The 27,555-nt window shown below is 44.6% G+C and overlaps 2 protein-coding genes across 3 annotated transcripts in view; one reads left to right on the plus strand and one right to left on the minus strand.

The window, feature by feature from the left end:
- LOC118317685 (protein SPO16 homolog) overlaps positions 1-4,023 on the plus strand; it is a 31,933-nt gene extending 27,910 nt beyond the window's left edge. For both annotated transcript variants that reach the window (XR_004795491.2, XR_004795490.2), the window contains 3 exons: positions 106-280; positions 3,803-3,882; positions 3,968-4,023. The gene's annotated coding sequence lies outside the window, so the exon portion shown is untranslated. The remainder of the gene's footprint in view (positions 1-105; positions 281-3,802; positions 3,883-3,967) is intronic.
- Positions 1-26,393, minus strand: part of LOC118317680 (EVI5-like protein) — a 29,491-nt gene extending 3,098 nt beyond the window's left edge. Inside the window, exons 1-20 of the mRNA XM_047336904.1 lie at positions 25,843-26,393; positions 20,758-20,947; positions 18,536-18,757; positions 18,305-18,379; positions 18,069-18,194; positions 17,822-17,965; positions 17,182-17,271; positions 16,880-16,977; positions 15,868-15,928; positions 15,727-15,780; positions 14,806-14,838; positions 14,287-14,433; positions 13,446-13,577; positions 12,276-12,416; positions 11,981-12,139; positions 11,542-11,688; positions 11,004-11,099; positions 5,941-6,036; positions 4,050-4,343; positions 9-222 (exon numbers count right to left, since the gene is read on the minus strand). Of these exons, the coding sequence (XP_047192860.1) occupies positions 9-222; positions 4,050-4,343; positions 5,941-6,036; positions 11,004-11,099; positions 11,542-11,688; positions 11,981-12,139; positions 12,276-12,416; positions 13,446-13,577; positions 14,287-14,433; positions 14,806-14,838; positions 15,727-15,780; positions 15,868-15,928; positions 16,880-16,977; positions 17,182-17,271; positions 17,822-17,965; positions 18,069-18,194; positions 18,305-18,379; positions 18,536-18,757; positions 20,758-20,947; positions 25,843-26,249 (2,926 nt within the window). The 5' untranslated portion in view covers positions 26,250-26,393. The remainder of the gene's footprint in view (positions 1-8; positions 223-4,049; positions 4,344-5,940; positions 6,037-11,003; positions 11,100-11,541; positions 11,689-11,980; positions 12,140-12,275; positions 12,417-13,445; positions 13,578-14,286; positions 14,434-14,805; positions 14,839-15,726; positions 15,781-15,867; positions 15,929-16,879; positions 16,978-17,181; positions 17,272-17,821; positions 17,966-18,068; positions 18,195-18,304; positions 18,380-18,535; positions 18,758-20,757; positions 20,948-25,842) is intronic.
- Positions 26,394-27,555: the final 1,162 nt, after the last annotated feature.

The raw sequence follows: 27,555 nt of genomic DNA on the forward strand, positions 1-27,555 counted from the left end.
ACACATACCTGAGGATATGTGCGGCAGTATCGTGTCCAGCCGGCTGTGGTCGTCCTGCAACGTGCGGGGCTGGTGGTAACTGTGCGCCCTCTTACTCTTCACCAGGAAGGAGCGAGGCATCTCCGGGCTGCAGGGAGCGGACGGGACGGGACCGGACCGGACCAGGACCAGGACCAGGACCGCGGCGGTGATGAAGGTCCAGCTGCGGAGGGAGGAGTGCTGCTAGCGCTGTCTGCCGCCTGCACGCGCCTGATGTCCGCTGTGGTTGTGTGGCGGTGAGGTGAGGAGAGGAGAGGGAGGGGGCGAGAGACGAGGGTCCAAGTGTTTGTTCTTTTAAACGGAGTTCAACCTGACCACGGCGCATGCGCCGGCCACGGCCCGCCCCGTCCGCCAGGTGTTGCCTGCAGCAGACAGGTGTCACTCTGCGCCCCCCCCCCCCCCCCCCTCCCTCCTCTCCCACTGCTCAGTCCGTGTGTTTAGCGTTTTCGTTTCCTTTTCTTTTCTTTTATAGGAAAAACATAAGGGGGCGACTTCTTGTCACCCTAAAATCAGCTCCAACTCATTTCAGGACTTGACTCGGGCCCGTGACGCGCTGCTGCGACCTTTGCCCTACTTTAGTTTCGAGCGTCACCACTGAATCATCATCAGCAGCAGTCACATATAAAGACACCAAGTGCGAATGGTTTTTTGATTTGCATTGTATATCCCCCACGATCAGGCTGCGGCTCGTGCCCGCAGAGGAGGCCGTGGAAATCAGGGGGAGTGATGACACGGTTTTTAAATGTTTCTATCAGGGCTTTACTCAATCTGTCTCTGGAGCGGGGACGAGGGGAGAGGACATGCGGAGGCGCACCCCGGGGTGTTTCGATCTGATCCTGCATTCAGCGCGTATAGCGGTAATAAGTGGGGGGCCCTGAACCTCCACTTATGAAGACACCTTCACCGGCCCCACAGGTCTGTGGTGACTTATGCAAACACAATCAATTCATTGAAAGGAGAAAAAAAAGCGATGATAAAATACGGACGAATCTCCTCGTGATTAAACCTTATTATTGCGGAATCCAGGAGTCCACGCATGACAGAGTTTGGTGTCTGCTGCCCACACACACACCCGGTCATTATGTGACAGACACTCGCCGTCCACACGCCCGCGGTGACGGGTTCACGTTACTGTTCGCGTCATGCTCCGAGGGAAGGAGTCCGTCGCAGAGACAGTCCGCGGTCTGTTTCGCCCAGGACGCACTTTGTTGCGCCTGTTGCGCGTCATTACGCACCGGACACCAGAAGTAGAGGGTCCCGGTGCCAGTTACCACCTGCACGTGCAATGAAGGAAATCTACTATAGAGCCCATTCAAGATTAAAAGAAATTGCATCATACACCGCCACATACTTATCAATAAACCAGCTCACCTATATATATAAAAAGATGAATCTCTGTTTCGGCCCATCATGTCGAGTCTGTGATTCAGTCATACACAAAGTGTAGCTCGGCCCCCGGCCTATCGGCGGACGAGGGACAGGAAATCAAAGCGCCACATGTCCCGGCTCGATTAGGCGCAGCGCGGCCGCGGCCACATCCGGACACCGTGTCGGTGGAGATATGGAGCCAAACCCGATAAAAGTGCAGGAGGAGGAGGAGGGGGACAGGGCCTCGTCTGCTGCAGCTGCCCGGAGGAGACGATACGGATAGGCCGACACACACACCCCGCGGTGTCGCAACGCTGCGCTATAACGACCGACGGTGCCATCCTGCCGTACACGTCAAGGGTTTAATGTCCCAACAATAACAACGACGATACTGATTGAATAACTGATTTGCTCTGAATTTCCTTATTACTTGTGCGTAATTTCTTTTTTTTTTCTTCTTTTTTTTAAAGCCTCTATGCGAAAACACCAAATGATTCATCGCCTCCCGCATGGCACCACATTGTCTGTCCTCGTAGTGAACAGTTCAGAAAAGTTGTTCTACAATTATTTTGTCAGATTGTGTGTATTAAAAAAAAAAACCTGCAGTAGGTTATGGAAGAAAGGGATTTATTTGAAATGATCTAAATCCAATATTCATCTGACCACTAAATCACAGCCACGTTTCACTGGTTTAAAAACAAGACTTGAATAAACCATAACCGACTTTCACTTCCAAATATCCACATCACAATCAATCACTGCAAAAATAAAGTAGAACATCTCACGGCACAACCTGACTGCCCTGGATATCTGATAAGTAATAATAATTGAATTAAATGAAATAAACCATCTTCATCAGCATTCAATAATAATACATACCTGGTGAATCTTGGGAGAGTGCCCTGAGGAGAAAAAAGTAGCATTTTTAAAAATGTGGTTTTCTGCATGAAACGATTCAGAAAGATGAGGCTCAGTTCTGTAAAACCGCGAGAAATCACTTCCTGAAACGTGGGGGAAGGCAGAGCGCAGAACACACAGCCCATACACCCCGATGTCTGAAGGCAACCTCGCACATGAAGACACGCCAGGCAGCGACTTAATCAAACACTTTTATTATGAACTCGTCTCCCTCTCGCTCACACACACACACACTCACAAAAACATACACACAACAATCTCAGTGAAGTGTTGCCGTGTGTGTCCCTTACTGCACTGCAGACTCAAAAGTGCCATCAAGTGTTCCTCTCCTGTCAGGGCCACACGATGAAGACCAACTCCTCCTCAGCCTCCTGGAGTTAGTGTTGGGAGTCGTACGCATCCAGGAACTGACCCGTGGATCACTAGCACACTTTGGTACAACTCTCCAGATTGTGTCACAGAGCGTTTTACATGTACATCTGCGTTATCTCAAGTTCCCCCTCGGTCTCTCGTCCATTCGCTTTTCAAATTTGTGATACACACAAAAAACAAGCGATGGAGATGACTCGTGTTCGACTCATCAGCCGGTGCTGCTGCTTCTCTGCGCCGGGCTCATTCTGAAAGTCAGGCTGGGGATTCTTTTCACAGAACTCGTAACAATAGCAACAGTAGTGAGGAAACATCTGTCCTCCTCCTCCGTGCTCCTTCTCCGTGTCCTCTGCCCTGAACACAAACCACGTGAGGTCACTCGCTCTTTTTTTTCTTTTTTTCATTCTGTGACCGTATTAAACAAAACCTAGCGTGTCCCTTTTTTTTTCTTCTGAATTGTACAATATATTCTAAAAGTCAGATATGCAATAGATACATATGTTCAAGTTCAAAAGGAAATGAAAAAAACAAACAAAAAAAACAACCATGATACACATTTACATATCTACAAGTAATGCAGAGATCAAAGTGAGCTTGTGATACACCAGCCCTAGTGGAAGGCACGCGGCGCGCGCTGACGCCTGGACAGTCGTCGTCACACTCTTTGATACCAGGCTCCGACCAAACTCGTCCAGACGATAGATGCGTAATTCGGTATATGAACATGTCGTTTTCTCATTCGTTTGGATGCGAACGTGGTCTCAAGACCTGTAGGCCTCACTGTAGGACACACACACTCACAATTCTGCCTCTGCATGATGGACAGTTAGTAGTAACGGGCATCAATACATTTTTGATGTTCATTTGTAATAAAAAAAATTAAAAGTATAAAAATACGTCGGATGAAGTGTTGTAGTAGAGCATAAAATGTTTTTTTTTATTGCACAGTCTCTTGCTCTGTGTTGTACCGGCAGTGTGTGTGTGTGGGGGGGGGGGGTGTTAGGAGTGACAGACAAACAGTTATAGACAGAATTTCCCCCCCACCCATCACCCCTCCTCTGGTCTCTGTCCCAGTTGAGTTTGATATGTTCCACATGATTTCATCCAGGCCGATGTTCTGCCAGCTGTCAGGTGTCGGCCGCCCTCAAGAAGACGATGACGACGACAACAACAACTACAAAAACGGAGGTAAACAAAAGAAAATAACTAAATCCGCAAGTGTGATTCTCATGATATGAAATGATGATGCATTTCCTTTCTGATCCAAATCCAGACTTCTGGACGTCCTCTGAAATGGCAGCTGGAACCCCGCCCCATCCCCCTCTCCCCTCCCTCTGTCAGGTGGCCTGTCACACAGTTGTGGACGTGTGGCTGCCGCTCTGAGGCACAGAGAGCCGCAGGGCCTCCCCGTCCTCTTCCTCCTCCTCCTCCTCCTCCTCCTCCTCCTCGCTATCCGTGTCCCCGAGGTTGGGGCGCAGTCGGATTCGGCCGCTGCTCCTCTGCTGTGCGCCCTGGAGGGCGGGCGCCTTGACCGCGTCTTCATCTGAAGACTGGTAGGACTCGTCGTCCTTCACGTAGTGGTTGACGATGTGGATCCCATCAAAAGTGGACTGACCGGCCAGGCCCCTCTGTCCCTTCAAGCAGCGGATCTGTGAGAGGAAGCACGGTGAGCGTGAGGACATTTGACACAACATGGCTGTTTTGTTGATATTGTAGCATAATCACCGGCACATACAGAATGGGATGTCTCCAACAAATCAGAAATGCAGGCAGCAATTCAACCAAAAACAAACCAGTTGATGTGATAAGAAATGAGATGTTTCCCCATCAGGCGATGGCCAACACAAGTTCATGTGTACCAACTCACCTGCCGTGACCTGCCTCGCAACAGACATGTAGGAAGAGACGCATTCAAGAGGCCGGTTCAGAGCACGGTACACAACACACACAACAACAACCTACACCCATCTACACTTCCTGTTGAAATTGTGATCTAATCAACATATGACAGGCAGAGGCAGCAGCAGTAAATATTTCCAGCAATATAATGCGGGTTTTTGTCAAACGCAGACTCTGAGGGAGGAGGGTGGTGGGACGCTCAACTTTCAGGTTTGCTCAGTGCTCACGCTCTGAGGTAGAACTGGGCATGACTCATCGCAGGATGACCGCTGGGCAGAATTTTAAAGTTGGAGGGGACATGACTGTGTGTCTGCAGCGTAATGCACATAGTTCGATTTAACCACCTAATTACTCACATTTATCTTTTAATAAACAAAGACTTTTGGTCAAGTGTTTTTGTCCTTGCTTGCTCTCAGTTAAGGCAAACGACGTAATGATGTGATATTGTTTCTATGAAAAGAGTGCACACTACACAGTATATGCGAACTGAACAAAGAGTCAAAGTAGATTTATGGGGAAATGCTTTCACTTCTCTGATATCTTTTGAATTCATCAGTTTTCCTACTGCACCCTGAGACAAGTGGTTTAAATCACTCCACAACTTATCGTCTCACTTCCACTGGAAAAACTAAATCATTCAATCAATGTTACAAAGGGAGGAAAAAATAACCACAAGGTGGTTTATTTCAATAAGTATCGTTATTTCATTTTTTCCAGGGAGTGATCCCTGATTGGGGAGGTGTGTTGATTAACGGGCCACACAGGGATCTCTCAGGGGTGTGATAACAGGCCCCCTCCCCAGAGTCTGGATATCGATATCAGTCCCATTACCCAGAAAACAAACAAATCTAAATATTCAAAATAACAGGATTGGAAACAAGTTTGGCAAACGTTCTATTAGCATGACTTTATACTGTATTTTTATGTAGCTATATATATATATATTTATTTTTTTTGGAATACAGTTTTAAAGTAAAAAAAAAAACTGAAATAATGAGGTCAAATTTGATTTGACTACATTATAATTTTAAAGCTCAAAATGTAGGTAGACCTTTTTGTCATCTATCTGGGCTCCACACGTTAATAAGCTTGATGTAGAACCGTCCGCGCATCACATCTGTGAGGATATTTACGAGAGGTGTTCAAAGTCAGCTCCACACAGGAAGTGTCTGGGTGTAGTTGACACTTTGACTAATCTGTTAGCTTCAAAGCAAAAAACATATCTGAGGGAATTTTGTCGATCTTTACTGAGACGCCAGATCAAAGAAATGGCAAAAAACAAAATCAGAATCTGCACAGGGAATAAAAAAAAAAGGCCCGTCGACGTGATTAGCACTGGAGTCTCACCTCGTGTTTCAGCTCTGCTATCTGGTCTTTGAGCTCGCGGATGTACTGACTGGAGTCTGTGTGGTTCAGATGGCCCTGGACCTTCCCCTCTTCTTTCTGTTGGAAGGAGAAGAGATGTGAGGTGATACAGGGCGGAGGTGAAGACGTATTTGGGCACCATGTAAATGAAGAGAGAGACAAGAGTCTGTGGACATCTCAGTGGCACGCCTTCATGAATAACCACTGATATCTACTGTCGTGAGCCACTGCACATTCAAGACAAACGGCAGCCGACGCCAGAGCCCCAAGTACATGGCGCGTGTGGCGGGCGGACAAAAATGACAGATGTCAGAGGAAACGCAAAGACAGTGTCATTTGTGCTTGATTTCCTCCAGGGGCCCATGGGGATGAGGCTCTAACAGTGAAAAACAGGCCATGTGATGTTTACTTTCCTCGGCGAAGACATCTGCAGATTTGGAGACAAACTCACACGCACACGTTCAAACCTCAATTACACCCTTGAACCTGCCATCTCTGCAGTGACACCGGTAAAGGTCGCACAGTGGAGTTCAAACCACAGGCTGCAGCACAGAAACAACTGAGACCCAAAAAGAAAAAAGGAAGACTGTACAGAGCCCAAAGTAGCAGGGGGGGGGTGAGTGCGGGTCTTCTCTGGCCCTGGCCAACACCTCAAAATACAGATAGGGGGTTTCTGATTCCTGTGGTAAGATGCGGTTCAGTTGAGCGGATCCCAGTAGGCCCTTTTTTTCTCCTCACAAGGAGAAGTCTAAACAAGTGAGATTATTACAGGAATCGGGTTGTTTTTGAGGGGGCCAGGCAGTTAATAAGACTTCCTGGTGCTCAGCTGCCTGAATCGCCAGGTGTCAGGACTGTGGCCGGTGAGGACGTCAAAAGAAAAATACGTTCCTCACGTTCCGGCAGCATGTGAAGTCCGCTTCACTTTGTTTAGTGCCACAATAACAGTAAAGAAGAAACCGTTGACTTTTTTTTATAGCGACAAAAGTCAGTTTACAGTGACAATACATCTGATAATCTGGCAAAAACATTCTTAGATTAATCTCAAACATCATCATCATCATCACATCAGGTGAGTAAAATAAATTTTTTTTAAAAAGAACTAAGAGAAGTTTCATTTGACAGTGGTCGTGGCAGTGACGTACGATTTATTCTGAATCTCTGACGGACGTGTGAAACTCCCCCGCTGCGGTCCGTCACTCATCTGCTTCTCAGTAAAGAACAGATATGATTCATGTAAATAAAAATAATTAATTTCCCACTACGCTGCGATAACATTTAAGGCCGTTGCGCAGGTTGCTTTTTTTTCTATGAGCATGTGTAAAACGAGAGAGTCTGATGAATCATACAGATGATACATTTCCTTTACAGGCTCGAACATTTAGTATAAATCTCTGAGCGGGGTCATAGAAACCTCAGAATAAACCATGCATGTCACCTTTGGTAGAGTCTCTACTTCAAGATGAGAAACCACTTCCTATCAGCCCAGAGACAATAGCAAAGCGTGGCCCCCGACTGTGATCCACAGTCCTGCATCTGAGCTTCACTCACTTGTTTCTGTCCATTTGTAGCTGCACATTCAATCTCTGCAGTATTCGATTCGATCACTCCATCACCTTCACGTTCTGCTCAGAACGTCCAGGCTCAGACAAAGCCAACCTGATCCCGGCCTCACATCAAAAACCAAGCTGCAAACTGTCACCACCGACCGTGTTTTGCCTTCGATGCACGAAAAAAAACAAGACACTGATTTTCTATTTAGTTATAACTGAGGTAAAATGTTTAACCACAGCTTATAGAGCGGGCGACCAAATCACAAAGCAAGAAATCGTGCCATCATGGTTTCAGCCCACACAGGCTTTAGATCTAGTACTGAATTTAAGTTTGAAAAAAAGCTGTAAGAAGCCTCTGCAACACTTTTCCTAAACTGGCGTTTATGAAATACAGCAAAGTAAGGAGAAAATAAAGGGCATTTTGTCGACACGCTCAACAGAGTTCATCGTGCAGTCTTAAAAAATAGGGGGCGGTAGTGGTAAGGTGTTGCATGTTTTTGCTCTATCTCTTGGTAACAAAACCTCAGACCACACTGTGTGAATGTGTAGGCCCATGAAGGCGAAGAGGGGGAGTGTTTGTTTTTTTGTAGGTGTCATACTTATAAATAGTCTTGAGTCTACAGCTAAGACTACCTGGAAACGCCTTTTACCCGGGGCTACGTTCACAAAGGGTGTTTGAATCAAGCCCACCCCACCGGACCAGAGTTCACAACTGTTTCCACCGGAGCTTTGCGTCAGAGGCGACTGAAGACAAGCAACTGACACTCAAGCAGAATCTGTGGATCTTAACTTAAACCCTGACCCCGACGTTTAACATTTATACGCAGTATGAAAATATTGAATTACTGGTTTATTGAACGCTGATATAAGGACATTTTGAGTGTTTAATAAAGTACATAATTTGCCAACAAGAGACAATCTTGCAATGGGATCACAACGTGATGCTGACGTCCTGACCCATGAGGCCGCAGTAGTCATTACAACATCTCTTCAGGATGCGCTTTATTGTTATTACAAATATGCTTTTATCCCAGTACAACTACTATGTCGTTTAATGAGTGTTTTATAACATACTAAAGTTTAAACACACTACAAAACAACTTGACTCATCTGTAACATTAATTTCTTTTAAACCTTCTCAGAATACTGAGAGATTTCAAAAGGGCAATGACAATATTTCTGACAACATACAATATTTATAGACCTGAGAATGATAAACAAGTCACCGCAGTTCACAACCAACAAGCCCTTTACCAAGATTTCCACATCAGACAGAAATACACACAGAGTCCAGCTCTAAGTACAAAACCCTCATCCTGACTTCATCATAGAAGCATATTCATAATCTTTTGCAATTGAAAAAATGTTAAATATTCATTTGACTAGATGACACCATCGCTGCCTGTTGCCATGTTCATGGTTCATAACGTAGCTTTGCTGTTGCTTTTTTAGATTATTACCTCCACCACGGAGGTTATGTTTTCACCCCTGTCCCTTTAATTGTTGGTTGGTTGGTTTGCTTGTTTGTCATTAGGATTACGCAAAAACTGCTAGATGGATTATTCCGAAACTTGGTGAAAGGACAGGACATGGGCCAAGATAGAACCCAGTACACTTTGACGTGGATACAGACAAAAGGTCTGATCCAGGTTTTATTTTTTTAAATCACTTTCTTTAACACTGCTAGAGTCAGGGTTTTGTGACATTTTGTGACAGGGAATCATTAGATAAGTCATATTTAGGGGAATGAGATCTACAAGTTTGGGAACTTTTATGCAGCTTGATTAAATTTGAGGAGACAGTTGGACTTTGGCGGAGGTATGCGCTCTACTGAGTGCCATTCTAATTCGTTTGTTGGTTGGTTGGTTTGTCAGCAAGGTTACGCAAACAGATTTCCTTGAAACTCGGTGGAAAGATGTAGCCTGGCGTAGCCAAACTAATAGTCAAATACTGATGGTCTGGGGCCTCTCGGTTCATTTTTAATTTCCAAGAGGAGCTGCCAACAGACGCAGGGCAAAAGGCTTCCGGAAGCAATTGGATAGACTGACAACCAGTGAGAGCAACGAATCATGTGACGTCTGTTGAGCGTCGCGAACATGTCAACAGACGAGAGCAGAGAGGAGATGTCTGTGATGATTCCACAATATCTGTGAGCGAGTGTGTTTTTTGTAGGACAAATTACAAAACGCCGGGTATTTTAAGTCAGAGTCTCGTTCATCAGCATTGTTGGTTGTTTACAAAGGTTGCTTCTCTCCGTGTCGGTTTAAACCGTGTCGCGGTTATCAGATAATCAGTTGTGATTGGACCGGCAAGATTTCTGCCGGAGGGGAATCACTCTCCAATGGAGGGGATCCAGACTATTTCCTGGCAGAGCAGATTTAAATGAGCTCCCAAAATTCATCCCAGGCCAAGAAAGACAGGGGCATCACCCAAAGAACCACCATCAGATTTTGGCACAGATCTGGCCATAGGGGCCGATCCAGGAATTCTATATCACAATGTTTAGAGTTCAAGAGGGTCGTTTTGTGACATTTGCAAACACGACTGATATCTAAGTGTGTCTGCTGTTTGGCTTGATTTAACGCAAGGGGACTGTTGTGCCTTGGTGGTGCCATTCTAGTTTGATCTGTAATCAGTTATCACTGTGCTGTAAGAACAGGCCGGTATTTGTTTTGGTCACCCATGTTGTGTGTGGCGTTACATTTGTTTGGGGATAAATACCGGTTTCTTCACTCTTCACGCTGGTTGAGACACGCGCCTGCAGGATATTCATATGCTCTTCTGCCCAGTTCTGATTATTAGTCATCACCCATAATGTTTAACTTTTGTGCAGAACTACAAAAGGAGACAAATCATTTCTTGATATGAAATACAAGAAACAAAAACGTCAATTTAAGGTTTGGAATATATAAGCAGAAAATTATAAAATTCTGTTGTCAGGCAGATTTGTGGTTGTTAAACAAGATGATGCACATCTGAAATCCGTGCCCCACGCACTTCTATCTCCTGATTCCACTTTCGGTGCGGTGGCTGTGCATCAAAATGACTGAGCTAATCCGCTTCATCAGGACTGTGTGGACGAGATCCACACTAGTGTCTCCATGGCAATAGCAGCAAACACATCAACTGCCGTCAGATTTAGATTGATATATTGGAAATCTGTATGAGAGCTCAGACTAAACCACACGTACATTCATTCCAAATTAAGCAGATAACATGAATAAACATGCTTCTTACTCTTCCTTCCATCAATTAAAGTCACAGGGTGAGGAGTTTTAAAAGACTAACAACATTTTCTGAAATAAGTGTTTCCGTTGTCTCATTATGGATTTTTGAGTGTAGAGTGTTAAATAAAATATCTAACTCATTAACGTGTGCAAAAAAAAAATGGAGGGCCTGAATACTTTCTGAGGTTGGAAGTTGAGGAAACACAACGCTTTGGTGTGTGATGTTAGAGACAGAGGGGAGTGACGGGGGAGTATGTCGGAACTTTACCTCAATCTCGAGCTCTGAGATCTGTTGCTGGAGTTCCGCCATCGCAGCAATGTTGTCAGCTTCCCTCAGCCTCACTGCCATCACCTCTTCTTTACTCTTCAGGGGGAAACAACGTGCGCACGCACGAGCGAGCACACACGCGCACACACGCACACACACACACACACACACACACACACACACCGCACAAAACTCTCAGACAACGGCAACATAAATTCAACAACAGCAGCTCTGGCCGAGCCCTGTAGAAGCTGATTGGCCAGTGCTAGTATTGTATTTGGACAGCGTTTGTATATTGTATATTTCTGTGCGTGTGTGTTAATCGTGAATGGGGACTTTCCCAAAGGATGGGGAGTGTTAACAAGAGCGTTTAACATAATTCTAGCAGCAGCAGCGTCAGATGCATCAAGCACAGAGATAATATCAGAACAAGTCGCTTCCTCCTGCTGGAGCTGGATGCCGATATTTCACAGGTTCTGCCACAGTGAATTGCCCCGGTGTTTGCTGTGGTGTGTGTGTGTCCGGCGGCAACTCGTACCTTGCATTCAATCTCGGCTTGTCTCCGCTTGATCTCTTGCAGCTGCACATGCAGATCTTTGTTTTGCACTGTCAGCGTTTGCACACGCTCCTGGAGACAGCGGCTCTCCTGCTCCGCCCGTCGCAGCTGGTTGCTGTGAATCTGACTCTGTGTGAGTAAAGAAGTTACATTTTAATACAAAATCTTCTTTTTTTTACTTGGACATTTCCACAGATACATCTGAATCCTGAAAATGGTGAGTTGGGGACTCTGCACTGAACCACACAAGTTTGAGCTGTTTGTCAGAGGACTGATGCCACCTAGAGGCTACTGTGTAACACTGCAGGTAAAACATTTTTCTACTGTTTAATAGACACACACTGCATCCACCTTACTTTCCAGACATAAATGCCAAGCATTTGAAAGTGCAGGATAAACATGAATTAATGTGAACTCTGACCTGCGTCTCCAGCTCCAGGGTCCTCTGCCGTGTTTCTCGGAGCTCGGCCTGGGCCTCTGCCTCGCGCAGCCTCACGCTCATCAGCTCGTCCTGTAGCTCGCCCAGGGTGTTCTTCTTCGGGGTGTCCTTCCAGCGCCCGGCGGTGCGCGCCAGGTGACGCTGAGGAGAGAAAGTTACATTTAACTACCACAAAAGAGCAATTTTGTCTATTTCAGAGAGGTTCATAGTTTGCACTTGTCTGTCAAAGACTGGATGTTGTGGTTGTCTGGTGCTCTGACATGTTGGGTCGCCTCACCTGCCAGTGCTCTTCCAGGTCTCGGACCTGCTGCCTCAGCTCCTTCAGGCCAGTCACAGCTTCCGCTTCCCGCAACTTCACCCCAATCAGCTCCTCTTGTAGTCGTGCCACGTTGGTGTCATCCGGTAGAGACGTGTTTCGCTGTGAAAGGCATGAGAGGAGGGTAAATATTACAGCAGCAGATATATTTTCCAGGACTTTTCCAGTACATTTTCAGTGATGATGTAGCTGGTATGACAGACAGGAATCGCGCCATTTACTGTTCCTCATGGGGTTTAGTGTAGTCTCTTGACAGTTGTTGCTGCAACTGCCAGCTCTTCCCTTTTCTGTAACACTTTTGCGATAGGCATTTGATTTTGACAGTACTGTGAAGTCCTTCTTTTTCTCTGTCCTGATTGGCAACTCACTTCCTGTTGAGTATGGTTAATGCAGTGTATTGCCAAAAGTTGTTCGTCTTGAGTCCCACAAGCCTACACAATTTGATGCATATAGGTGATACTACTGAAGCTATATGCCAGGTGAAACACTCAAAGACATAGAGGGGAGCTATGAGGTTTTGCCAATGGGAAGAGCTAAAAAACGGCAATGAGAGAATATTTGGTACATTTTAAAGTTAAATCCATCAATCTGGTGAACTTTCAGATGGCCGTTTTAGTTACCTCGTAGTTCATTCTCAGCTACAAGCAAAATAGTAAAATATTTTAATAATTTTCCAGGACAACACAAGATTTTCCAGGACATTTTCATTTTTCTCTCGTTTTCCATGGCTGGAAAATTGTTCACTGGTTTTCCAGGACGTGTGGGAACCCTGTATAGGTGCGCAGCCCATTTCGCTGGATCACGTAATGATAACTATGAGCGATTTGGGAGAGAGCTTGTTTCTCTCTTTGTTGTTGTTGTGATTTTACTGCTCTGGCCGCTAACACGTCTCTAAAGTTGGCGACTAGTGATGTTTACAAACTGCGCTCGCGTGCCGTCCGCACCCTTTTTTCCGATTTATAGAGCCAGGGCTGAGACGAAAAACCCAGATTTTTTTCTGCCCCGCACACAGAACCGACTGCAAGCGAACCGCAAGGAAATATTCGCTGATTTTTACAAAACGTGTATTGTTTTGGAAACGCTTACTGCCCCTTTTAAAGGCAGCACAGTGTCGAAGGTTCAGTAACTCACCTTTTCTATGTCAAGGACCTTGTCTTGCATCTCCTTGAGCGCGCACTGGGACTCTGCCTCATTCAGCCGGGCCTGTACAAGCTCCTGCTCCAGCTGCAGGACGGAGTCCTCAGAGTACCGAGGGGGCCCCTTCTATAACCAGCAGGACAAGTGAGTGGGGTGGAGACAACAAAGCAAAAAAAAATATCTACACCTGTGTGTTCACAATGTTGGGATTTAATGAAATATTCAACTTCCATAAATGTCACACGTTAACTCCAGTCCAACAGATAGTTATATTCATCTGGTAGAAATAAGACGATGCATCTCGATGCCCAATACAATCCATTCTGTCTTTCTCTTTCACATCAATAATTCATGACCGCTCGTGAAGCTTGATAGCAAATTATGTAGAACACGGAAACGCCTGCACATTACCATCTGGAATCCAACCATCAATAATTAACGGCGTCAGGTCGAGAGACGTGTTTGTGTGAGAAGGGTGTCGGGTGTGAAATCTACCGGCCTGTGAGACGACTGCTGATTCACTCACGACTGTACACGGCAGCTTGATACGTCAAGGACCCCGTGTCCCAATTTGAAGCCATGCATGCCAAAACAGATCGTTAACCCAAAGCTGATGTGCAAAGTGAGAGAAGCTCTCGTCTGCCACTGCTTAGATTTTTTTTGTTGCTAGGGCAACGAAGACACTTCTTGCACTCTAGCAAAAAATGGTCAGGCTGAGGTTTCAGCACTGCACATCAAAAACAGTGTGGATGTTGCAGAGTAGGTGGGATCTAGAGCCTTGTGCTCTAATCCCCCACTCCGACCTGCCACCTGCCGACTCTGTGGACCTCCTTACCGCGTGTGGCTGCTGCTGGAGCTGCCTGATGGTGCTCTTGGCCTGCTCCAGCTGAGCACTGGCCTCCTCGCTCTGCTGTTTGACTGTGGCCAGCTCCCGCTTGACCAGGTAGTTCTCCTCTGCCTCCTGAGCGCGAGTCACTTGTCCCTTTGGGACATAACCAACCGGGGAGGGGGGTGAGGTGAGCACGACAGGAAGTGAAACGAGAGGGCGGAATGGGGGGGGGGCAAATCAGAGCAGAAGACGAGGGAATGGGTTCTCTAAGGACATGCTACTTGTAAATGTATAAATGTGTGATTCACGTTTAAATTTCTTAGCTTTATTCAGCATGATCTGTGATAGTCCCAATGTGTTTTTTCATGCACTAATTCAAGATTGATATGAGCTGGTTTAGTTCTTCAGATAATCATCAGGAGTTAATTTGATTCTGCATTGTTACCATCTTTCGTTGTACTGATCATGAGCATGCACTGCTAAGAGAGATTGGGGGGGGGGGGACGAGAAGAATGAGGAATATACCTGGATCAATCTATCTGCCAAGGAAGCACTTTCCTACAAAACAGAAACATCAACAAGAGACAGCAGAGAGAGAGAATACAGAGGACAGTTTAAAGCACACAAAAGAACAACTGATTGTTTCAGAGAAGAAAAGCAATGTTCATTTTCCCTGTTTACAGACTGATGTTCACATTCAGGGGTGGAAAAAGGAACATTGCGTGCAGGCGTGTGGCGGAAAAGGTGAAAAACGAGCTGGTGACAAAGTGAAGAATTGAGTGGTGTTGATAGCGCAGTGACAGGTGTCAGACAGGAAACAAGGCACAGGACAGGCAGAAAAGTTAAGGAGCTACGTGTCATTTTATCTGAACAGAAGCTCTGGACTGGGATGCAGTTCATCCAAGCTTTCGAAAAAACGATTTCAGTTAGTGGAGCGTTAATGAGGTCCCAGGAGTTAAGTGACGGGGTCACACCAGAGGGCAGCAGCCTCGAGCTGTTTTTTTAACTAACGGACCACCGTGTTCCGCCAGGCAGGCAAACGACGGGTAGCAGTCACCCTTCGCCCTCCGTGGCAGCAGTCGTGCCCGTTCAAAGTGACACAAAAAAAAAGGTGCAGGATGATACAAATGGTGCAACTCGGCATGCAAGGCTTTGTATCGACTTGACCAGCATCAAGCCGCCACCATCAGACAGGCTTGTTGACAGGCTGCTTCAGCTCGTGGTTGAATTTTCAACTCCACTACTTGTCACCATGACACTAAGACAAAATGCAGCCTCTGTTTCTAACAGTCGGAAAATGCACCAAACCAGTCAACAATGGACAACTTTCGACTAACGCAGCCCAGTTAGTGAAAGACGAGATGCATGATGGATGTGCGTGCACAGCCGGATGGGTTAATGTCACGTCGATGAGCAGAGGGCAGTGTGAGACTGGCGAACACTCACTTTCTCTAGTGTGTCTATCCTCTGCTTCAGCAGCCGGTTCTCCGTCCGCAGCCTCTGCACAACAAGGAATATCAAAGTCACACAAAACAGAGGAAATGAGAACCTGCAAAGCACTAACCCCCAACACACTCAAACATTCACCTTGATCTCCACCTGCTCCTCCATCTCTTTAGTTTTGATTGTAGTGTATTCTTTCTCTAACCTGGAAAAAAATTGAAAGAATTATTGAAGAGGACATCATTGTCGCTCAGCAAATGAAGACCAAATAAAATTTAACTAACGCAGGGTTGAATGAAAAGAATAGTGCTAATAAAAACAGGGAGGAATCATAAAATGACTCAAGAAAAGGCATCTGCTGTTTTACATGCCTGCAATATTTTAGATTAGAAAAATAATAATAAAACATTTAATGCAAACATTTAAATTAATTATTTCCTTTTAAACAATAGTAACCTGGAGAGGCTTGCAAAAATCTTCAACATGTGAAGAGTAAAGTTTTCGATATTTAATTGTAATTAAATGAAGCTTTCCTTTCAAATTAGGAAAAATAGGATTTCCCTAAAATGACCACCAAATAACACATTTCTCTTTGCTGAAATCTATAATTACGATCATAATTCATTACAATTGAATTCATTTAACAAAATTAAAATGTATTTTCAATTCAATTTTATTTGTATACTGCCAAATCACAACATACGTCATCTCAAAGCACTTACATAGTATTTTAATTGTGTTTATAAAGTGTTACCCTTACATTTTTTTCTAAACATTAAATTAGAAATAATAAGATAACAAATTATACATTAACATTAAAGATTCAGTTCCATTAATTAACAATTATGGTTAGTGTCTGAAAATGCAACACAACCAAGCAGACTAAAATCTTCTGGAATATTTTGTGTTTTCAACATCACAAACTAAGCAATTAGCTACCATCAAATTCATTGGAGTCATGGCTAAACTTTTAAGTATAAAGTTATGAAACAGTTTGGGTGAAAAGAGTTTGGGCGTTTATTTTTAATATAAGTGATGGAACCTGAGGGAGATGAGGCATCACAATTTGATGTACATGTCAAGGTTTGTGTGTAAAATATAACTACATGGAGAAAAAATTGGTATTGTGTGATGAGCACACAATGGTCGTGCTTACTTTTTCATCTTCTTGGCATTGTACTTGACTTGATGAGCAGCCAGGATGACTTTATCTGGGCCGCTGTCGAGTTGGTGTGGGATAACTCTCTGAAAGTGCTGGAGCACAGGGTGGAAACAGAAGCAGGGTAAGTTTAACACACACACAAATATCAGCATGTGCACAGGTACAAGTTGGGATGGGCTGTGTATCAATTAACCGGGTGGAGTAGAGGTTCCTCCCTCGAGGGCGCTGTACATTTTGCACCAGGAAATCTGACCTGCTTGTGTGACGTGGTACGTGGAGGTTACAGTGACATTTACCTGTAACATTCCCTCCATGTCGAGCTGGATGAGTTCAGCCTGGTTCATCTGAAGGATGGCAAGTCCAACACGGAAAACTATCTCCAGACCCTGAGGAAAGACCCGCGATTACTGAGGCGTCAGATTCAGGAAGCACTTTTGGCAAATGGATTTTTTAAATGGATCAACAAATCAAAAAAAACTGCTACGACAGGTCTCAAAGGTGGTGGCGAAACTCTTCACAGAAACCATTTAATATTAACTGCATTTCTTTTCTCCAGCAGGTGGCGCTAATGGATAACCTTTCCAAGAGTTAAAAGCATTTTATTTGTGTTTTTCTTTCAGCATTTAGAGTAATTGTTAACCATAAATCTTTTATAGGACTTGGTATTAATGTAAGGGTTAACTCTTTCACAATTCAGACAGTTTGGCTGATGCTACAGTAACACCACAGTGACAGAAGCAAGATAACGTTCAACTTTTAGACCAGAAACATTAGAAACAAACAAAAGTCAAACACAGAGCTGTAGAGAGTGATTTCTGCAGTACAATGCAAGCTAGATAAATACAAATAAAAATGCAAAGATAAAGAATCTTGACTTATAAATTTAAGTAGACACAGGATGTAGTACAAAGCAGGTGTCAGCAGCATTTTACGGACCTCACACATGAAGATGTCGAAGATTCTCGTGGCGACGGACAGAGGGAAGGACGTAAGGAAGATGGTGAGGAACCACGAGGAGGCATACATGGAGGTGTGAAAGCTCTGAGCCTGGAAATGCATGTGCAGCTCTGGGAGTTGCTCCTTGCACGGGGAGGAGGAAATCATACAGATGCACGCTATTACTACTGTACAGTGTACAGGACTAGTCTCAGCAACATTTGACTCCAAAGTGTGAGGTATCTACCTGGATCATGAACTCAAACTGGTACATGCAGAGGCCCAGCTCCGCCATGCTGGGTTTGAAGAGCTCCCGTAACCTGTAGTCCTGCATCAACTTCACAAACACGCAGAAGGCCTCTTCCTCTGGCATCTGGCGAACAAAGGACAGCGTGACGTCAAACCTCAAAATGTGTCGAGCTGTTTTCTAGAAGCCGGTGAATTGGTGCATTTGTGTACATGCGGTGGAAGATGGATTATTACCTGCATGAGTAGCAGTCCAACGATGAACGCACTCCCCTGACAATAGCCGACTTCGCGGTCCACCAGAGAATATGCCTGAGGGAACGACAACAAGCTCTGGATGAGTCTCAGTGATTTATTTACCCTGAAAGTGCTGTTAACGCCAAATTAACCCCTTTGTGTTATCTGTACACATCATGCTCAGTTTATCTGCATACAGTCATGTTTCTCCGGACGTAAATGGAGACTTGCCTTCATGACGTTGAAGAGCACTTCCTGGCCCAAGCTGTCCTCCTTGAAGAAATCGTGTTCGGGATACGTGCGGGCGATGTCCCTGCGAATCAGCTTCTCGCAGGGCGACGTCATCTTCAGCAGCTCCGAGTACTGATCTTTGATGGGCATGCTTTGTGCGTTGCACAGCAGCTGCCACACTATTGCCCGGAAGTGGTGAGGAATCCCTTTTCTGACAAGATCCTATGGGGGCAAAAAAAGAGAAAAAAATATTGATATTAATCTAGCTGACTTTTAAAGACATTCATGGGGAATTTAAATGAGAAGTTGTTGGGCACGTGTACAACAAAAACAGTGCATGGACTATGTGGAGAACTGAAAGAGATAAAGTGGAAGAAAACAGACAGACCTCATGTGGAGAAAAAGAACAACACGTGTATTTCTTAAAAAAGAGGATGGAGCCTTGATTTCCACTGACAAATACAATTTTGTCAGTGAGGCACTTGGTGCTGTGATTTGTTTCCTTGTATTACTGCTGATACAATTCGATTAGGCAATTTCCTGTGCTGAAAGGGAACTCTGCTCTTTCCTTGTGCGATGGGATACATGGTCTTGAGTGAGTCTGTGTGTGTGTGCGTGCGTGCGTGCGTGCGCATCTGGTCAGTCCAGGGTGCATCTGGAGCAGAGGTCCCCGCCCACACAGGCTTTCAGCAGGGGATCCCTCTCCCCACTCGGAGGTTAGACGAGACAAACCGAGCTTTGTGCAAGGACAAAGCGCCGTCTCAACATCTCGGCTATCTGCGAACAAAAGCTGCTTTCTGAGCCACTTCTTTAATCGCTCGTTTTTTTTTTATTCCCACCAGTACTCGACAGGGTCGGACATAGAAGAATACGTATCATAAATCCAACAGTTAACCTGATATATCCACTGAACTAAGTCTGTTTCTCTAGAACAGCAGGTCTTCATTGAGCATAAAGTATTGAAAACAATAACAACAACATCAGGAGTTTTGCTGACAAGGAGAAACAATCCAATGTTCCTTCTTAGTGCAACAGAAACTGGGTTTCTCTGAAAGCCAAGGGGAAGAAAACCCTGTGGAGGCCTCAGCAGTTATGATTCATATCCCAGGCTGGTTGCACCCATCTGGTCATTACTACTTCTGTTAAATGACATGACAACACCCATGACGGCTCACTGGTTCTTTGTGACACTTCCCCATTTACACACGCAGAAATACAGACTAACCCTTTCCTCTACAAACGGCCTTTCCATCCCATTTGCATATATCTACGGGCTCGTGCAATGGCAACACCACGTTTTGGATGTGAATGGATTATATATTATGCGCTGTAATGACGGGCTATGAGAAAGGGAGGCTGACTATCCAGTTGTCAGAGTCACTATGACTGTAGAGTTGTTGGGCAGTTTCAATACTGGAAATACTAATGGACCAGAACAATGTTCCTGTTGTTTCCATTAAGGTGACACGACGAGCAGCAGTAGAAAGAACGTCTTCGTTTCAAACCTTTGAACTCGCACCAACTGGCTCAAAAACAGGAAATGCACAGGTTCCCTGCCGAGTCCCTGCAGTGACTTATGCCTCCGATCGGATGATCCCACACAGCGCTGAACAGGGGAATCTGTTTTTTGTTGTTCACTCAAAAGTTCCACTGTGCATGTGCAGTTTAAATCAGACTACCACGGACAGTGACTGGCCACGGGGTTAACACAAGACCTTCAGAAATGTAACCGTGGAAACAAGGAAGCTAAAATTAGCTTCAAATGTCAAGAACTCAAATAGCAAATTCAAGGGCAACACAACAGGGTCACTGAGATATTGTTTCTGGAGTGAGTCAACATTCAAACAGATAGGGCCTTTGTAGCATCGAGGCAATCAGAGATGGATACGAATGCCCGTGAGGCACATGTGTATCACAAGAAAGACCATGTAGCCTGGATTTTAAAGTTATTTTAAAGGTTAAAGCCATTCCATTGCAGAAACTGTATCATGTGATCTCCTGTCTCTTTTCCCAGCAACCTAAAATGCTCTAACATTCAAAAATGCAGACCTAAAAATGACTAAAATAATGTTTGAAAGGTACATTTATAAAATGACAGCTCCGTTGCCCTAGCACTCCTCGAGAAGAAGCCAGGTCAAATGTGTCTCAGCTAAGCCCTTAATGCTGTTGCGTTGTCGTAAGCTCTTAAGCGGGTCTGGGTCAGACCATCGTTTCGGCCTCACCTTGAGCTGCTTCTCCTTCTTCTTGCGCACATCCTCCCACTCGTTGACAATTCGCCCCCAAAGGATCCACGAGTCCTCCTCCAGGTGGGAGAGGTTGGAGGAGGCGGAGGAGCTGGACACCAGGGAGGAGCCACTGTTCCGCCGGGAGCCGTTCATCGAGCGCAGCGACTTGCTGTCCGTCTCCAACAGCCTGTGGTGAGGGAACGAGGTTGGATTTTAAAAATAAAAATAAAGTGTATAGACATGAAAATATTTTTATTGTAAGGTCCATTACCGAGAAAGGTTTGCTTCGATCATCTTTCTAAACCTTATCGTAACCTCTCTTCTCAAGTGACACTATTCAAGAATAAGAAACTAAAACATACAAAATATGTTGATCCTGTAATGACCATTCTATGAATGTCTTCTTCAGACACTATGTATTTTCAAAGTTTTGGATCGAGTTACACATGTATGCTCATAACGCAGCACAACATACTGACTAAATTAATATGTTGCTTTATTATTGTCTCTGTTGGTGCCTTGACAGCTCAATGTAAATATTCCTGGTTGGAGCGTCCTGCTTGCGAAGTTGTAAACACACAGATCATATAACCAGTTTGATTTAGGCTGGAGACCACTGCTGTGTGTCCTACCACCCCCTCCTCTCTCAGCGTTTCCTTCCTGTCTCTATAGCGTCAACTCACCAGAAAAAATATTAATTAACTTCAGCCTGCATGGCAAAGTAGCTTCATCCAAGAAAATTGATTCGATGACAAAACAAGCTCAGATGTTGATCACTGTGATTTCCACATGGATATGGAGGCTGCGTGTTTTCAGTGGACTTTTTAAAGTCGCAGTAAGCAATTTTGGAGAAAACGTGTCTCACTTCGTTGTTGTTGACGATTTCACTGCACTGACTGCCACGAACCTGCAGCCTCGGGTTTGTGAGACCACCTCGCTAACCAAGGGGCCAAAACCCCTGAGTCGTAGCGTCATTCACTATCACGTCTCTTAAGGTGTCAGGGGAGTGAAGTTTGCAAACTGCAAACGTAGTGTTGTGAGGTGCGGTTCGCACCTTTTTCTCAATTTAAAGAGCCAGGACTGGGCCGAAAAAATTTCACAGCCTGATAGCGGTCAGACCGTGAGGGAAATATTAGCTGATTTTTTGCAAAACGTGTATTGGTTTAAAATTGCCTAGTGCCCCATGCTGCCACTAATGTTTTTCCTAAGTAGCACGTCTAACAAGGAGGTCTGTGTCAGCAATCAATGCAATTCTAAACTTGTCTAATGAATATTATTCTACTTATTTTAGTCAATCATTGAAGACTCTCCGCTCTCTTCACTGCAGAGCACAACTGCTCAGCTGAGAGCACACACACACGCACACACACACTCACACTATCTAGCATGTGGGGGCGGGCCTGATACACACAGAATGACATGTATCTCCTCTCATCGTGTTCGCTTGTTTTGAAGCGGAGGCAAGTGCTCCTAAAGTGTGCGCGCTTAGCAAATCACGACTTCTTATCGAAACTCAACCCTCAAAAAGGTATATTATCAATATTTAAAGCCTGCACTTCATCAGTGAAGATCTCAAGCTAAATTTCAAGGGAGGAAAAGCAGAAACATGCTGTCCATCACCAGACACTCACGGGTGTGCTGCCTGCGAGTGTAGGAGTGTTAATGCGAGTCCTCTAAGATCCTAAGATCGTGTGTGCAAGACAATTTGCAAGATGAAACTGAGGCAAACAGACGGCCCACATTTCTACAGCAGTGCTACAAATAAAAAGAGCTTCTTTAGAAAAGCCACTTTAGACTGCATCACAGCTTCACGACTGTAAACTAACCCACTCTAACCCCTCTACACGAGTAAAGTCTAAAAATTCACACCCAATAAACAACACAAACACCGGAGAAACTGCACAACAGCTGGCACGGTCTTCTAGTGTTCATCAGCAGTCACAGGCTGATAGGAAACAGGGAAATTTAAACAAAACTCTGGCACATGGCTTGACAAAAGATCCAAAAAGGATGTAAAAGCCCTCCTACTAAGGAGGAAAGTTGGCACTCATTTCAATTCTCCTGGCAGTTGCTTTAAGTGGCTGAAAACAAAGCTTACCCACAGGAGGTCAGTGAAATATTTCCTGACTAATTATGTCTATTTCATCCAAGGTCAACATCAGAAGTGGACAAATAAAAAGCCTGAGCAGTGATTATTTTTCTCCCCCAACAGGTCAACCTCCTCTGTCTCACTCTTATCACCAAGGTCACCGACAGAATGACCTGATCGGGGATCAGCGTTGGGACAAACCGAGCGGCGGCTCTCCGACCTGTGCAGCACAGAGGAGATCGTGAGGGATACACAAAGACCCAGGACACCTGATCTCGGAAAGAGGCCGGGGCCTCTCCACCGGAGCCCGCGGCGTCACCGAGCACGCTCGTAGAATGTCTCGGTTACGGCCAAAATTGGGTCGTGTGTGTGTGTGGGGGGGGGGGGGGGGGCTTAAAAGTAGAGATAAGGATTTTTAGGAGCCCATGTAGATACCAATACTAAGGAGTAAAATATTTCCGATACGGGTATATTTTGGCGGATATATTGATATAACAAAAAAATGTCTATGATTCCCTAGGAGTAAAATGTAATTAAGGCTTAATATTTTACAGTTTAACTGAAAAAAAAGATTAAAATGAGAACACACAAACAACCAAATATATAGAATTTGAAAATAAGAATGAAATTTTACACAAAATCTAAACATAAATGCACATCTAATCTAAATCGTTACATCTAAACGATACAAAAAATGTTATATCGGCAAACATAAACGCTGACACCAATATGCCTGTGAAAGACTCACATTATATATATTATATTATATCAACCGATATATCTGTTGGGCTCTACTAAAAACGTGAATTAAAAGGATGTCACCTGTTTGATAGAATTGAGCAGCAACTGTTGTTTTTTTCTTTAGAATTTGGTTAACTTGTCACTGCAGTACTAGCCTGTGCTGCATGTGAACTGAACATACTTGCAGCTCTGCTAATAATTCACCAGTAGTCAAACAAGTTTGACGCTTTGACGAAATACAAAATGCTAAAAAACTGAGGAAAATTCGCTCCGGTCAAGGAATATTGAACAGCAAATTAAAAAAGAAACTTTGATTCTATTTTCGAGCTTTGCCAAGAAGACAAACAATTAGAGGCACATTCTCTTTCGAGAGTGTGACCGTCTCAAAGTCACGGCATTGTAGTTCAGTACAGCAGCAGAAAACATGAAATACTATTAATCTTACCAAGAGAAATTCATGATGTGATCCTCATGTCTCTGTGTTTCTATGAATTCTGGAGCAGTGGCAGTTCTGATTAAGAGATTGAAGCTGTCCGTGTGGGACTTCCTAATCTGTGTGACGCTACTGAATGCTTTTTCCCCTTTATCTGATCTGCAGGGTACAAAGGCTCACAAACACGGTCGGCAAACAGGACGCATCACACACGAGTTCGTGTGGCATCCACACATGAATGCCAAAGTCCTCCCTGCTGGTGTGGCACCACCTGACATGCAACAACGTGAGGAAAAAAATCCTAAGGATTTGTGTGTTTGGTGGCGGTTAGCATGTTGCTACGGGGTTAGGTTCGAAAGAAAAACTGTGTCCCATGAAAGGTTCTAGCTGCGGCCCGATGTGTTGGGGTGGAAGCAGGGATGAAAGGGGTCTTTAGGGGCACCACGACTTCTGTTCAACAGATGAAAGTCTGCTCCCACCTCAGAAAATAAATCTTTTACATACCCCCGGGAAAAACCTCACAACAGATGTCACTTGACACTGAAGCACTGGCTTGTTGTGGGCGTACCAATGAATCACCAACCTCTGCATTAAAACAGAGTCTCGCTGTCTTTGACACAATCCCAAACTCGGAACTGCATGCTGATGCCGGAAAACACTGGGCACTAGCCATGGGTGAGAGTCGCAGCGGAGGAAGAATTCTCAAAGTTGGCGAGAGAGTGGTGCTGCGTCACCCTCTGTGGGCTGCCCCGTCTGGTGGGATGTGGAGGAGCATGTTTGGTGGGCGGCGCACTCAATTTACAACCGACTTGAAGGGGGTTTACAGAGTATCTGATCAACTTTGATGGGAAACATGCTTGAGAAAAAGCAAACGCAGTCTGCCGTTTGGTTAAAAGACATCGCCATTACCGTTATTACAGCCTTGAACAAACAATCCATCATATACACATAAGTACATTTTTGTAAAACAATCAGTCTGATTGAATGACACAAACTGAACTCATTGTTGATACTGCAGTAAGACCACAAAAGCCCTGAAATGGGGTTTAGCAGCCAACTTATAAAGAAAAAACTGACCTACTGAACATGAACACAAGGAAACCCAGGCCAAATCTTTTTCTTTTGTCAAACAAAGCACATAACGCAACCTTTTCTCTCCATTGATATTTTACTCTTGTTGATTTCCACTTAGATAATTGCCAAATCACAACCCTGTGTGTGTATGTGTGTGTGTGTGTGTGTGTGTGTGTGCGCGCGTGCGTCAAGGAAAAATTAATCAATCATTAGACAAACAATGCTTAAATTGCTTACTTGAGAATTTGAATACAAATGTAACAAATCAATACTAGCAAAAAATGTGTACTGTGTTAGAATGTTAGTAATATCTTTTCAACTGCTGTAATACAAATTAGTTGTAGATGGTTAGAGTGGTGACTCTAGCTGCTTTCAGACAAGTCCAGACACTTTCCTGAAATTTTCCCAGAGGGGCTGAATGTGAGCACTCAAACGTCCGCAAATCTGACTGTGGACATTTTCCGTAACCTTTCTTGCCAGCCCCCTTTTAAAACTTCTGGAAAATGAGCCCATGTGAGAATACAGCTGGAAAATCTCCGGAAAATTCACAGCAAGCGAGTGGGCGTGTTGATGATCGTCAACATAAAAACACTGCTTTCCACCGTCATGTCCTGCCTCCTGCATGATCTACCCAGACGCCACAGAATGTTCCTGAAATGATCCTGTTGGTGTGAACGCATCCCTGAACCAGCCTTTGAAGAACGGAAGCACTGTGAAGTGGACGGCGTGGACACCGGCCGCTTACCTGTTCTGCTCCTCCAGCTTGGCGAGCAGCTCCTCATCGTCGGGGGTGAGCAGCGCCGGCGAGGATGGTGACAGGGCGGGCGATGAAAGCGACGTGGAGGACGAAGTGGCGGGGGTCTGCAGGGATGTGGGCGTGGCCACCTGGCTAGCCATCTGACTGACCGTGTGGGACACCGAGTTCTTCACCCATGAGAGAGTAGAACTCAGCTTACCAGCAACCTTGTCTGTCGCCACCTGCAGAGGACGGAGAAGACCCCTGACCTCAGTGACAACATCGCAGTAATCAAACCTCAATGATTCAAATATATATTCATCAAAGCATCTAATCGTTGTTAGAACTTTGAGAGAAAAGGCTCCGCCATTCTTATCCAGCATCCTCACATCCCAACAACCCCACATTATTATCATTATCTACACGGGTCCAGCAGTCTGTATCGGCCAGATCAATAAAGCTGCTTTCTTTTCAAAATCAGCAATGGCAAAAACCTTGTCTGTGTCCGGTGCCAAGATCAATACTTATATCGACTTGTTCATTTTCCAGTAAAAGCATGTTGAGCAAGGACTACATGACAATCATTCATTTCCATATTAATATTTTGATGATTTGAAAATTCTGTTGTTTTTTTTAATCTGATACATTTCTTCACCCGTAACCTTTACTGTTACACCAGAAAATTCCGGTCCATTGTTGTCATATTGCATGAATTTTTTTATTGAAGAGCTTCTTCACACTTCTGCACAACACACCACAATGATCCCATCAGTGACAATGCTACAACATCTTGCCACTCGTTACTTACACTAGGGCTGCAACTAGTGTCAACTATTTTCATTATCAGTTAATCTGTCGATTATTTTGTTGATTAATCGATTAGTTGTTCATCCATAAGATGGAAAAAAATGTCGATCATGTTTCCCAAAACCCCAAGATAAGGTTTTGTCCACACACCAAAGATATTTAGATTTCTGTCCTAGAGGAACAAAACCAGAAAATTTTCACATTTAAGAAGCTGAAATCTGAGAATTTAGACTTTTTCCCCCATGAAAAAAATACCTTTTTTCTATTTGATCCAATAAAACGATTATCAAAATAGTTTCCGATTAATTTAGTAGTCAATTACTTATCAATTAACTGTGGCGGCTCTAACTGACACACACATACAATCTTCTAGGTTTTCTGTTTCGCAGACTACTATTGACAACAGTGTGACATAAAGAGCAACATACTCTGTGCTCGGAAGCTGCAAACGATTAAATACCAGTTGCATAGTTATGATTCTAAAAATAAAAGTAATAGACTATCTACCTACTAGACGTCTTTGAGGAAATCTTCTGGATGTTCCTACCTGCTATTCCAAATCGTCCAAACTCATTGGTTTTCCGATGCTAACGTACTCCATGAGGAAAACAGTAACAGTAACACTTCCCTGAAAGTATTCCACTGTTCTGAACCTTCGCACCTTTAATGACATGCTGCCTTGTGGTCATATGCTGATCACACAGTCAGGAAGGGTCAAAGTGCTCCACTCAGTCCACTTTTTTTTTTTCTTTAAGGCTCCTGAGGAAATCAGTGTGCAACAGGAAGTGTAGTTTTGTACTAGGCAGAAAGAAACCACCTCACACCTGGGGGGGGGTAATGAATTAGTCTGGCCTCAGCTTTCACCCCAGCAGGAAGTCTGGGATACTTGCAGACCAGACAGGAAACCTGCCGTTT

The sequence above is a fragment of the Scophthalmus maximus genome, chromosome 13 (assembly GCF_022379125.1).
Source record: "Scophthalmus maximus strain ysfricsl-2021 chromosome 13, ASM2237912v1, whole genome shotgun sequence".
Lineage (NCBI taxonomy): Eukaryota > Metazoa > Chordata > Actinopteri > Pleuronectiformes > Scophthalmidae > Scophthalmus > Scophthalmus maximus.